The 14,160-nt window shown below is 39.4% G+C and overlaps 2 protein-coding genes across 5 annotated transcripts in view; one reads left to right on the top strand and one right to left on the bottom strand.

Annotated features, from left to right (window-relative positions):
• The first annotated feature begins 854 nt into the window (after positions 1-854).
• Positions 855-6,056, top strand: LOC119483742 (tubulin alpha chain-like). The gene is made up of 4 exons (XM_037762144.1): positions 855-1,006; positions 3,743-3,965; positions 4,570-4,718; positions 4,860-6,056. The coding sequence occupies exons 1-4, from the start codon at positions 1,004-1,006 to the stop codon at positions 5,832-5,834; spliced, it is 1,350 nt and encodes a 449-aa protein (XP_037618072.1). The 5' UTR covers positions 855-1,003; the 3' UTR covers positions 5,835-6,056.
• Positions 6,057-8,680: 2,624 nt separating this feature from the next.
• Positions 8,681-14,160, bottom strand: part of LOC119483914 (inactive dipeptidyl peptidase 10-like) — a 54,849-nt gene continuing 49,369 nt past the window's right edge. For all 4 annotated transcript variants that reach the window (XM_037762403.1, XM_037762405.1, XM_037762404.1 and 1 more), the window contains 3 exons: positions 12,293-12,365; positions 12,004-12,077; positions 8,681-11,834 (listed from right to left, as the gene is read on the bottom strand). In XM_037762403.1, coding sequence (XP_037618331.1) covers positions 11,700-11,834; positions 12,004-12,077; positions 12,293-12,365 — 282 coding nt within the window. In that variant the 3' untranslated portion in view covers positions 8,681-11,699. The remainder of the gene's footprint in view (positions 11,835-12,003; positions 12,078-12,292; positions 12,366-14,160) is intronic.

Here is a 14,160-nt window from a genome sequence, read left to right as displayed (position 1 = left end):
AGGACTTTTACACTTATTACTTTGACATAAGTATTATTTAGTATGCAGGACTTTTAGACTATGTTATTACTACTTTTACTTCAGTATTATTTAGTATGCAGGACTTTTACACTATGTTATTACTACTTTTACTTCAGTATTATTTAGTATGCAGGACTTTTACACTATGTTATTACTACTTTTACTTCAGTATTATTTAGTATGCAGGACTTTTACACTATGTTATTACTACTTTTACTTCAGTATTATTTAGTATGCAGGACTTTTACACTATGTTATTACTACTTTTACTTCAGTATTATTTAGTATGCAGGACTTTTACACTATGTTATTACTTTTACACAAGTATTATTTAGTATGCAGGACTTTTACACTATGTTATTACTACTTCTTCTTAAGTATTATTTAGTATGAGGGACTTTTATACTGAGTTACTCCTACTTTTACTTAAGTATTATTTATTATGCAGGACTTTTACACTATACTTTTACTTAAGTAAAAGGTGTAAATACTAGTTTCATCTTTAATAATGCATCATAGCATTTAATCTGATTATATGTTTTGTACATACAATTTTGATCTCCAATTGTCAGATAAATGTAGTAAAAAGTGTTTTTTTTTTTAAAAGTACTACATTTCCAAGTTAAGAACAAGTTCCTTAGAATTAAGTAGAATAAAGTACTCGAGTAAATGTACTTAATCTCTTGTTTTTTTGCAGATGAACTTTACCCAGACATCATGTGAGGCCCTCTGGCGTTGCTTTTACTCTGAAAAAGCCAAGCAGGAAGCCATATATCTCAGTGAGGTTTGAACCAGAACAAAGCTGCAGCTCCTCCTCCTCCTCTTCCTCCTCCTCCTCCTCCTCTTCCTCCTGTAGTAGTTATAAAAGAGTGTGTGTCACCCCCTGACAGTACTTCACTCACAGAGATCTCATTATAGGTGTCCTGTGAGAGACCTTGCTAGTTTCAACCTCTCTTCGTTAGACGACAATCACAACAGCACAATGGTGAGTATTATTATTATTATAGAAGAAAAGCAACTTTTTAAGTGCGTATTAAGGGAGAAAATTTGTAAAAATGAGAGTTTTCCTGTTGCATCGAAACTTTCTCTCCAAAAATCTATCACAAGCTTCAACTTGTTCTACTTTGCTGCTATTAGAATAACTTTGTGGCATCGTTAAAGCACATAAAGTGAGATTTTTAAGCAGCTTATAAGGGCATGAAGCTCCAGCTCCAGTTGAAGGTTAACAGTTTCCATATGTGCGTATGTCTCTCTGTGAGGAGGGCGTGCTTGTTTGCTGCCCGGCTGGTTCTGGGAATGCTGATGTGGCTTCCAGAGGCCCTCTTGTGTGTTTTACATTTCTATTTGTGCCGCCATCGCATCGCTGCTGATAAGCTGCTGCTGCATTCCTGCACACCTCAAGCTGCATTATAGAGAAAACATGAGGTCAGGCACATGATGACTAAACCTCTCAAAGTGTTTTTACAGTTGCTAAAGAGTTAGTTCCTCTTTTTTTAGACTTTGTTCCCTCGTAAAAGCAAACAGTGAGAGTGTCGTAATGTTTTCACGCCCTTTGCAAAGACAAGGAGTGTTTGAAAACAATAAATGTATCTTTTCGAACACTTCCTGTTATTGCTACATTTTGCTACAACATCAAAGAGAAGGTGTGGCGCGTGACGCTGCCTTTAAAAGCTGCTATTCTACATTTGATTACATAATATTAGAGTTTAAAGCAGTAAATAAATGTAGTGTATGTCTGTAGACAACACAATGCTCGTCTGTGTGTCTGCTGTCCCATGTTCAGGCTGTGACGTAGTTTCCACATACAGGAAGCTCTCTCTCTTTTCCCCGCCATTTGTGAGGAAGTGTAACTTTCGCAGTGTGCGTGTGGTAAGAACATGAGCATGAGAGCCAATGTGGCATGTTGTTGCAACACACCACCACCACTCCCACTTCTCTCACATCCTGTTGCAGCTCTATAGAGAAAAGCAGAAGCTTTCCAACTGCTGTTGTTTTAAAGGAGCTCTCTGTCTGTCTGAAGTTATTATGTCTGATATGAGCTGCAGTCCAAACAGGCTCTAGTGGCTGTCTCTGTCTGTCTCTGTCTGTCTGTGTGAGGCTTCACTCAAAATAGCTGCTGAGCTAGCTGCCATCTCCATACTGGGCTGCTCCCATGTGACCCTCCTCTTCCTCCTCCTCCTTCATACTTATCACGAGCTGCTTCAGGGGGCTTTTACCCCTTAATCTTAGCTATATTTCAAGCATTTATGCCTTACTTTAAGCTGTATTTCAAGCATTTAGCTCTTACTTTAAGCTCCAGTTTGAGCATTTATCCATACTCTTAGCTATATTTCAAGCATTTAGCCCTTACTTTAAGCTCTAGTTCGAGTATGTATCCATATTTTAAGCTCTATTTCAAGCATACATCATACTTTAAGCTCTATAGTTCGAGCATGTATCCATACTTTAAGCTGTAGTTCGAGCATGTATCCGTACTTTAAGCTATAGTTCGAGCATGTATCCGTACTTTAAGCTCTATTTCGAGCATGTATCCGTACTTTAAGCTTTATTACAAGCATGTATCCGTACTTTAAGCTTTATTACAAGCATGTATCCGTACTTTAAGCTCTAGTTCGAGCATGTATCCGTACTTTAAGCTCTAGTTCGAGCATGTATCCGTACTTTAAGCTATAGTTCGAGCATGTATCCGTACATTAAGCTCTATATTTCGAGCATGTATCCGTACTTTAAGCTCTAATTCGAGCATGTATCCGTACTTTAAGCTATATTACGAGCATGTATCCATACTTTAAGCTCTAATTCGAGCATGTATCCGTACTTTAAGCTATATTACGAGCATGTATCCGTACTTTAAGCTCTAATTCGAGCATGTATCCATACTTTAAGCTCTAATTCGAGCATGTATCCGTACTTTAAGCTATAGTTCAAGCATGTATCCATACTTGTAGCTATAGTTCAAGCATGTGTCCATACTTGTAGCTATAGTTCAAGCATGTATCCGTACTTTAAGCTATAGTTCAAGCATGTATCCATACTTGTAGCTATAGTTCAAGCATGTATCCATACTTGTAGCTATAGTTCAAGCATGTGTCCATACTTGTAGCTATAGTTCAAGCATGTGTCCATACGTTTTAGCTATAGTTCAAGCATGTATCCATACTTGTGGCTATAGTTCAAGCATGTAGCCCTTGACCTCTTTGTGACGCGCCAATTAACCAAACGGGACAGACGACGTTGAGCTCCCTCAGGCTTAATTTCCCTCCCAAACGATAAGACCAAACTTGTTTGAGTCCTCAGCATAAACACAACCATCGCCTCCGCCCTCCGCCCTCATCCTTTACAAGCAGCTAGAAATACTTGAGGAGGGTGTGGAAGCTCTTTGGCCCCAACAGATACTCTGACAAGAAGATGGTAATCACCACCGCTTGCTTATTTAGATCAGTGACTCCTAACCTGACATGTCACATCCCACTTGCTAAGGATATGTGGAAATAACAGGTTTCAGCAAACGTTCGCAGATGCAAACTTGCAAATTTGAATATCAGGTTGTGACGCAAATAATGTGATAATGCAAAAGAGGTGGGAAAGTCCTGACCCAACCCTTTTGTTTTGGGACGCTCAACTGTCATTTTCAGCGGGTCAAGACAGGTTTAAAAGCAACATTAAATATCCCTAAATCATATTGTATTCAGTACAGAATCTCCTTTTTTCTCCTCCACAGCGCGAGTGTATATCTGTCCACATCGGCCAGGCTGGCGTCCAGATGGGCAACACCTGCTGGGAGCTGTACTGCCTGGAGCACGCCATCCAGCCAGACGGCACAATGCCCAATGAGAGGCCCCCCTCAGGCTACGACGACTCATTCACAACCTTTTTCAGCGAGACCGGCACGGGGAAGTTCGTCCCCAGGGCCATCTTCGTCGACCTGGAACCCACTGTGATCGGTGAGGAAGTTGTAATTATCAGAATCATCTGACCTGGGAGCTAGTGTTTAGGAGATGAGGGTGTTGGATGAGAGGTTTTCTGGCAAAGTAACTTCAAATTTAAGGAGTTGGGAGACAATAAATCTATAAAGATTAAGTTAGCTGATCATTACCCATATTAACTAGGAAGTCATTGTCATTTATATGAATTTATATTTCGACCAAAGTTCATTTCAAGCGATAGTAAAGTTTTATTTCTGGCCACTTCAGTTTGAATCAGCCAATCAGAACTCAAAGTCTCACGTTTCACTACAAGTTTGGTCTTTTAAAATGTAAAAACACTCAAATGAACTATTTGAATAAACTACTCTATCTTGGGCAAACTTTATGTTCACAAAACAAGACTTCTTCAATTCAATACAACTTTATCCCTGTAAGACCATGATACACTCCCAGGCATAAAAACTATATTGAATTAATAATACATACAGTAATAAATGCAACTCTAAATTAGGGCTGTGGATCCATTAAAATAGGTAATAGCACAGTTTAAATATTTTTTTATTTATAGCCCCAAATCAAAACTGTATTAAAATGCTATCCTACCGTCTCTTCTCTCCTCCAGACGAGGTTCGTAGTGGCACGTACCGCCAGCTCTTCCACCCCGAGCAGCTGATCTCAGGAAAGGAGGACGCCGCCAACAACTACGCCCGCGGTCACTACACCATCGGAAAGGAGCACATCGACAATGTACTGGACAGAATCCGCAAACTGGTGAGAAAAGGGATGAACTTGGGACTGAAAAAAACACAATTTTGAATGAAAGAGAACAAAGGAAGCATTGTTCTGTCAGCAGGCAGTATGTTCTTGATAAGAAGTGTGTGTTAAATGATAAATTGTACCTCTGTCGTCCAGGCTGACCAGTGCACCGGGCTGCAAGGTTTCCTGGTCTTCCACTCCTTCGGAGGAGGAACCGGCTCCGGCTTCACCTCCCTCCTGATGGAGCGCCTCTCAGTCGACTATGGCAAAAAGTCCAAGCTGGAGTTCGCCATCTACCCAGCCCCCCAGGTGTCCACAGCTGTAGTGGAGCCCTACAACGCCATCCTGACCACCCACACCACCCTGGAGCACTCCGACTGCGCCTTCATGGTAGACAACGAGGCCATCTATGATATCTGCCGCAGGAACCTGGACATCGACCGCCCGTCGTACACCAACCTGAATCGCCTCATCAGCCAGATCGTCTCCTCCATCACCGCCTCCCTGCGCTTCGACGGAGCCTTGAACGTGGACCTGACGGAGTTCCAGACCAACTTGGTGCCCTACCCTCGTATCCACTTCCCTCTGGCCACCTACGCCCCAGTTATCTCAGCAGAGAAGGCCTATCACGAGCAGCTATCAGTGGCTGAGATCACCAACGCCTGCTTCGAGCCAGCCAATCAGATGGTGAAATGCGACCCTCGCCATGGCAAGTACATGGCCTGCTGCATGCTGTACCGTGGCGACGTGGTGCCCAAAGACGTCAACACCGCAATCAGCAACATCAAAACCAAGCGCACCATCCAGTTTGTGGACTGGTGTCCCACAGGCTTTAAGGTCGGCATCAACTACCAGCCTCCCACTGCGGTTCCCGGAGGAGATCTGGCTAAGGTGCAGAGGGCCTTGTGCATGCTGAGCAACACCACCGCCATCGCCGAGGCCTGGGCTCGCCTGGACCACAAGTTTGACCTGATGTACGCCAAGAGGGCCTTCGTCCACTGGTACGTCGGAGAGGGGATGGAGGAGGGAGAGTTCTCAGAGGCCAGAGAGGACATGGCCGCCCTGGAGAAGGATTACGAAGAGGTCGGCATCGACTCGTATGACGAAGAAGAAGAGGGGGAGGAGTATTAAAAAACAGAAGTGTAACATTATAATAAACGCGCCGTTTTAAGGAAAGTGTAAAGAATTTATTATTTTTAATCAGTCAGAGTGTTAATGTGCAGTTCATAGACCTCTGAGAAACACTAATGTTACTGCTGAGCAACTCGACCCCTCCGTGTTGGAATTATCTCTCCAATGAGAGAGAGAATGTGCCTTTACCTCCTTTTCTAAATAAAACAGTTTACAGCAACACTTTCCGTATTTCATTAAGAGTGTACTATACTTCTAAATAAAATAGATATCAGATTTTCACTATTTCACGATTAACGTGGCCAAAATAATTCACTATAACCAGTGGTGGAAGAAGTACTCAGATCTTTTTACTTCAGTAAAAAGTACTAATACTACAGTGTAGAAATACTCTGTTACAAGTAAAAGTCCTAAATTCAAATACAAATGTACAAAAGTATCAGCATCAATACATACTAAAAGTATATTTTAGTATACTATAAAGTCCTCATTATGCAGAATAATCTATATTACATTATTGTCTTATAATAACTGATGCATTAATGTGTTCATCACTTTAATGTTGCAGCTGGTAAAGGTGGAGCTTTTAATGACTTCGGTAGTTTAATCTATAATAATACATCATTTATTAGTTGATTTATGTTTTGATAATTTGAATCTGTAAAGTTATTAAATAAATGTAGTAAAAGTACAATATTTCCCTGGAGTAGAAGTATAAAGTAGCAGAAAATGGAAATACTCAAATAAAGTACAAGTATCTCAACATTGAAGAAAACAAATCCGACAAATTCACCTTTAACATTGTTTATAGTGAGTTTTGTCTCTTTTTTTGGCAAATGAATTACACTCAAAATATTAGTGTAGGGAGTCTACAATCATTATTAATTATATAATATATGTGTTAATAATATCAATATTTCATTTTTAAATATCACAGTTATCATCTATATTGATGTATCGCGACACCACTATATGAAAAATAACAAAGTAGAATTGAGAGAGAGGTGTACCATACACATGAATGCAGCAGCAATATTAATTAATCATATATAATAGTAAAACACTGACAATGCATGATGATTATTTTTACTTTTGCAGGTATACTTTTACTTTAGTAAGGTTTTAAATGCAGGACTTTTACTTGTAATGGAGTATTTTAGTTTAGGGTGAGCCTTGGGTGTTTTACCACCAGGTGGCAGTGTAGCGTTACTGTGAGAGAAAACTCATTACAACCACACTGTAGGGAAAATAACAGGGAAGAATAGAGACATCTCAAGGCCAATGCACAATATTCAGAAACACACACATACATGCACTATGTGGACGAAAGTATGCGGACAACCCCAGCTAAATAAATGTGTATTTCTGCATAGTTCCAGTTAAAAAGCAGTTAAATCTATATGTGTTGTGCTGATTAATTACTGTGATTGCTCTCTGAGTTAAAGCTCATTTAAGTCTTTTGCTACAGACAAAAACATCCCTCTATATAGATTTGTTTGAGCAGAACCTCCAGAGACAGACTTATTTCTCGGTTCAGGTCTTAACTCATAGTTTGTGAAGTTTGCTGCCGGACTTTTTCCTCCCCTTCCTCGGCGGACGAGGCCTCCATCTTGGCTCTGTAATTGCTTTGAAGTAATTAAGGCTCAATTTGAGCAGCGTCTAGGCTGCGTGGACAGGGGATTTATAAAGGTCACGAAGGACGTAGAGAGAGATAAATGGTTTTTGTCTCCTATTTCATGACGTTTTCTTCTCAGTTTGGGTTTAAAAAGAACATGGTGAGGTATTTCCAGACCATAACCATATATAACCATAGCAGGCTCAGGACAGATGGGTTTACAGTTAGACTTCATCAACAAAAACACATGAACATTATGTCTTGGTAAAGTTAACAATGCCTGAAGCTTAGTGCATGAGGCGGAGGTTTGGCTGGTGCAGCAACAAACAGTCTGGACATGACCGTAACAGCAGAATAACAGCAGGAACGCTGTGTACACCTGCATCAGTGCAGCATATACTACATGTAGTCATGGATGGATTACTGAACAGACCAGGCACAGACCATAAACAACCATACAGAGAGACAAAACAACCACAAAGAGATACAAAACAACCACAAAGAGATGCAAAACAACCACAAAGAGATACAAAACAGTTACAAAGAGACCCAAAACAACCATATAGACATGCAAAACAGCCACAAATAGATGCAAAACAACCACAAAGAGATGCAAAACAACCATACAGAGAGACAAAACAACCATACAGAGAGCCAAAACAACCATACAGAGACAAAACAACCACAAAGAGATACAAAACAGTTATAAAGAGACCCAAAACAACCACAAAGAGATACAAAACAGTTATAAAGAGACCCAAAACAACCACAAAGAGATGCAAAATAACCACAAAGAGACACAAAACAACCACAAAGAGACACAAAACAACCATACAGAGACAAAACAACCACAAAGAGATACAAAACAGTTATAAAGAGACCCAAAACAACCACAAAGAGATGCAAAATAACCACAAAGAAATACAAATCAACCACAAAGACACTTGTCACTTTTCAGTATTATGCCTTTAGGACACAGCAAAGGTTTACTGTGCTTGTAATTAAAGCAGGTGTCAGTCCAAACAGGTTAGAAATGAAAAAGAAAGGTCATTAATGTCACTTAGTAAAGAATCTGGTGTGGAACTGAAGGAGGGTGGTACGTATATACATATAGTGGTAGGAGTAAAGGATCTGAGTACTTCCTCCACCACTGCAAGACACAAAGGAAACAATAATTACATAAATAATAAATAATAATTCTCTCCAACTCCTAAAAAACAAGACTCAAACATACCTCATTCATTGTTCTTTAATATTAAAACAGCCAAAAAATACAATAAGCTTTTCTTCACTCATCCCTTGACCACAATGTTTCCCCCCCAAAGAAAATCAAATCCAGTTGACCTCACAGTACAAACCCCAATAGAAACAATAACCATGACTCCACACACTGGTTTCTTTAAACTGGACTCTATACGGCGGCGTTGAATGCCACAAAGCACAGACAGCGGGACGGTTCAGCAGGTGGGTTTCCTTTCGCTGTGAAGCAGACGCACACGACTCTTTGAAGATGTTGCATCACCAGCCAGAAGAGTGGCTGTATCCAAGGCTACCCAACACGTTGGCATGGCAACCGGTAGCCATGTGTTATAGGGGATTATCACAATTTGAGATTGAACGTTATTTTTCTTTCTCGTGTGTGTTGATGGCAGTTTGGAAATTAAACTCCAGACACGGAGCACATGTTGGCTCCTCTAACATTCATCACTGTGATTAATGGACGACAGTAATTGTCTCGTAATCACAGTGAGGAACGCTCTTTTGTTATGTTATGACGCCTTTTATTGCAGCACTATTAGATGGGAGTATTTCCAAAACAAAAAATGAAGCAGTTGGAAAAGTGAAGAGCAAATTGCACTTGAAATAATTCATCCTGACGCATTTTAATAAATAAATTAGGACATAAAACAAAAGAAAAATAACATGAGTACGTTTTGTCAGCCAGGGATTTAAAGGAACATTTTGGCAACCAGTAGAAAATATAAAACCATAGAAAATTAAACAAATAATACCCTGCAACTATTAAAACATGACATGACATTTGCATGATAGATGGCTACATTACAGCCAAAATTCAACGCACGTATATTGCCATATATTTATAAAAAAAAACTGCAATAAACCTGCTGCAGATTTGTTTGGTACGTGTCCACAGGGGCGTTTTTCCCAGCATTGGACGCTTGATGGGCTGCCATTAGGCACCTGATTTAAATCGTATATATTGTTTTTCTTCGTAATTTTACAACATGTCTGAGGAGAATGTTGATTTACCCAACGGCCTCATCTTTTTCCTCCGTCATTATATCTTTCTGTGGCTGCTAGATGCCGACAGTAACGTTAATATTGCCGTCGCTTAGCAGCGGCGTTCTCACGACTTAAACGGCAATCATAATGTGAACACGACTTCTCATGTTGTAAACACAAGGTTTCATTTGAAGGCACCGGTAGAAAATGAATGGGAAAGCGTGGAAATGACGGATCCTGTGGACACGAACCATCAGAGTATTGAACAATCTCATTAAGCTACAGCCGACATTTTGTGCTGTGGGACGACAACAAAATCGCTTATTGTCCCTTTAAGCTAAACCTTTAGAAAAAAAATGTAATTACTTGTCAAATAAATAAATAAATAAATAACTGTACATCTGTTGAGCACTATTGCTGTCTAATTAAAGGTTTAATAACTTCACAAATCTGTCACCATAAGCCGCCCCACATAGAAATATACAAGACTTAACATGACAAACTGGTTTATGATGAGCGAACCGTGTCTGCTTTTCAGTTGGTTACACATGTTTTCCCTCTGCAAGTTAATGCAAGTTTTAGAAATGTTGACATCATCATGGCTGTCAGGCTTCGTCTTGAATTAAATAAATTTATTATCTTTTCCCATAGAGGGATCTATGGAGGATCAGTGATGTCAAAATGTGCATTTTTAAGTTGATGCATCAAAACAAAAACTTTATGTTTAGAGAAAGAGCTCGATATATAATCGATATAATCCATTTATGAAATACTAGGCAAAAGAAACACATACTGACAGGCAGAATTGAAAGTAAAATGTATTTAGCAAAGGCAGTCTGGTCTCACAAGATTTTGTGAAATGAGTGCAAAGTCGGAAAAATGCTTCATGAAAACAAGGTGAGAAACGTGTCTGCACAAGAAAAGCTGAAAATTTTGCTTTTCCTACTTTTATATTAATTTATTTTAACAATAAAGTTAGACAAGTTTGTATTATTCCACATTTTTGTGCTTTTTTTCTCCATACTTTTCGGAAAAGACATTTGGAAATGATGATTTCACACACTTTCGTGCACCAATCAGGATTAAGCAACATTGACTCTGAACACATTTTTTTATTAATTTTATTTTATTTTGTTATTATTATTTTTTCTTATTTATTTTATTTATATTTATTTTATTTAATCATTTATTTTGTATTATTTATTGTATTTTTTAAATATATTTCTTTAATCTAGTTGGGGTTTTTTATTACATTTTCATCATTCGTATTTCTTCTTTATATTATTCTCAAATTGCTTTAATGTTTACATTTGTGCTGTCTTATTATCAGCTTGTCTGTCACCTGTAGAGCACTTAAAGGTGCTATAAAAAGTTTGATTGATGGATAATAAGGATGCTTTTCTTTGATTTTTGCTTATTTATTTATGAATATTTAATGTTGTACAGACATACTTAAAATTTGAAGCTGAGTTTTCAGAACCAGAGTTATTTAACTTGCTAAAAGTTGCTGTTATCCCTCCTTTATATTGCATGTAGGCATGAAAATAGCACATTAAAAAACTCTCTGCATCAGAATTTGTGTTAATTTCACAACATGTTGTAGAGACTGTGCCGATAGAAGCCTGTCATGGTTTAGAGGGCGGGTTGGCATCAAAAAGAAAGACTAAATTTATCACCTCCTCCAAACTTCCCCCACATCTTAAAGAGTTTTAAAATCAAACAAACATGTAACATTTCTCTCTGTTATCTCAGTGAGAGAGAGGCAATATGTCAGGTACTGAATGACCTCTATTTGCATCAGAGCTGACTATAGGAGCTTTATTCTACTGAGGTGATAGAAACTATATCTGATATGTTGAGAAGAAGCTTTGTGTTGTCCGTCAAACGTTGTGCTACAGGTATAAAACACACACACACACACACACACACACACACACACACACACTCAGTCTACCAAGGGCACAAACACTCATTAACACACACACGGTCCAGTAATAATAAACACCTCACTCATCGTCCCGTTGTTGTTGGTCGAGTAATGATGATGCGTCAAGCAGACATCCTCTAAAATAACCAATTAGGGAGTGAGTAAGCTGAATGCGGCTGCGTGTTGACAGGAAGTGTCCCTCGTCTGGGTAGATCTGTCCCGAAATAGAATAAAAACACGAGATGAATGATTAAAGACGATATAAACACACACAAGGTAATCTAAAAACTCAAAAAAGTACAAGTTAAAGGGGTATAAAAATACAGTTTTTCCTATGCAGTTTGGAACAGAGGATTTTTACTACAAGAGAGCGCCGTATTTACCTGCATAGTGTAGTTGGCTCCGATCTTTATTAAGTGCTTGATGAGCTCCGCTGAGTGCTGAAAGTGAACGTTTGCTGTGGAGAAAAACAAACAAGACGTGCAAATAAGTGTCGCCGGGGTTAATTTGCTGGATATAAAAGCTCCGGCTCTCATCAAGGTCAAGTTTGGGCGCTCTGCATCATGTTGAGAGGATCATTTCAGAAGGACACAACCAGAAGCCTGCCTTTAATAACACACGTTACAGCTTATGTTTTGCAATGTGACGTGTGCATGATGATGATGTGCGTACCGTCTGCAGTGCCGTGAGCCAGAAACAGAGTTCCTCCCTGCAGACCTTTCATGTTGGTCAGGACTTTGGATGCCTGGAAGATAAATTGTAATTTAAAGTGTTAAAATCTCACAGGAATGGTTCGACATTTTGGGAAATATTCTCTTTCTGGCTGAGAGTTAAATGAGATTTATACCACTCACACTTGTTACCTTTGTACAGAGCCAGGCTAGCTGTTTCCCCCCGTTTCCAGTCTTTATGCTAAACCTAAGACATGAGAGTTTCCTAAAATGTTCTTTTAATCTGAAAAGCAACAACAGTTGTAGTGGAGTAGAAGTATAAAGTAGTATACAATGGAAATACTCAAGTAAAGTATCTCAAAATTGTAGTTAAACACAGTATTTCCTGTTGTGATTGTGAAACCAAAGAGAAAAGAAGCAAAGAGACGAAACTCCAGTGTTTTTTTAACAGCCGCTGCCACCATTTTGGACTGAAAACGCTTATTATATTTATTATATTTTAATGTTCAACACAGGCCATTTCGGTAGATGAAATGATTTAGTTTTACTTTTGTACGGCACTATGTAGGCGGACGTTTTACTGGCGTCCGGTAGTCGCTTTCAGTCCTGATTTTCACTTCTTGGTAATATACGTTCTTCCGTGAAACTAATGCTGTGTTCAAGACAACTCTGATCTCGAAAATTTCCTACCTCCTACTAGAAAAAGTATTTGATTAAATAATACATACTATCATATAGTAAAACCTGTTCTGCATGTACATTTGCGTCAAAATATGTCGGCGTGTTATTAGAAAGTTAACGTCTCTGCACAAAAGTTATTTGAGAAAACGTTAAAAATAGCAGAAAAATGTGGAGACTGCACTGCTGACAGTTCAAGTTCAGTGTATCACGGTCACGGTTATAACAGATAAAGACCCTTGGAAAGGTCATGGAGGGTGTTTTGAAGGCCTTTTGTAGTGCGGAGCAGCCGAACTGTAAATGAAAATTCATGCTCACATTTGCAGAGAAACTGGAGAGTATTTTTTCCCCCTCTGCAACAAGAAGCCAGATTGCATTTGGATGCATTGCTCAGGGGAGTGTGGATGGTAGCTGTTATATTAGAGGATATCTCCACCTCTCAATCTCATCATTCACTTTTCGTTCCCAGTTGGGATTCAAACGAGGAAGATTTTCCGGCTCGTCGGCCGCCGCACATCAACAACAACATTTAATAACCTTCTCTTTTAGTCTCCGAGGATGAGTGATGATGTCCCGCTGATTATTGTCTGATCACATCGTGCCACATTTCTTCCTCTTTGGATGTCTTTTAAAAAGCAGGACCCCCCTACCCCTCCTGCTGGGAGAGGCACAGAAATAGCCGGCCCAGTTATAAGGCAACCCACTTAGGAGGGAAAACACACTTTGACTGCAACCTTCACGTAGAGGACAATTGTGTAATTTCTTTTTAGCCTACACCTCTGGCATTTTCCTGTTTGTGTGTTTTTCCTCGCTGCTGCAAAAGGACACGATTTGCTCGTGGCCACATTTTTGTTCTTTATTTGTAACTGTTTGATTTGTGAAGTGGACCAAAGCAGAGTGTGTTTTCATTTAGAGAGCTGTGTGACCTCGACGTCGTCCTAAAAACAAGAGAGATTTGGTGGAGAGAAACAAAAGCAGCCTTTCAGTTGTGGCTCCGTTAAAGTCTGGAGGTAAAATTGATTTTCTGATAATTCCTGCTGCCAAAATCTTGCATCAATAATCCACACAACCAGGCGTGTTTTCCTCGCTGTTTTCCAGTGTGGTCTGACTAATTTATGGTTCCCAAACCCAACATGTGGGTCAGGTCCCCTCCAAAAGGTCACAAGATAAACCTCAAGGGTCGAAAGGAGA

Source organism: Sebastes umbrosus, chromosome 24 (genome assembly GCF_015220745.1).
Source record: "Sebastes umbrosus isolate fSebUmb1 chromosome 24, fSebUmb1.pri, whole genome shotgun sequence".
Lineage (NCBI taxonomy): Eukaryota > Metazoa > Chordata > Actinopteri > Perciformes > Sebastidae > Sebastes > Sebastes umbrosus.
Note: the sequence above shows the minus strand (reverse complement) of the source record. Positions and strands in the feature narration are given on the sequence as shown.

Excerpts from the sequence above, each read along its gene's own strand:
- LOC119483742 (XM_037762144.1), top strand. Across the intron at positions 3,966-4,569 it reads CCTGGAACCCACTGTGATCG|ACGAGGTTCGTAGTGGCACG; the intron begins GTGAGGAAGTTG and ends TCTCTCCTCCAG. Across the intron at positions 4,719-4,859 it reads TGGACAGAATCCGCAAACTG|GCTGACCAGTGCACCGGGCT; the intron begins GTGAGAAAAGGG and ends TCTGTCGTCCAG.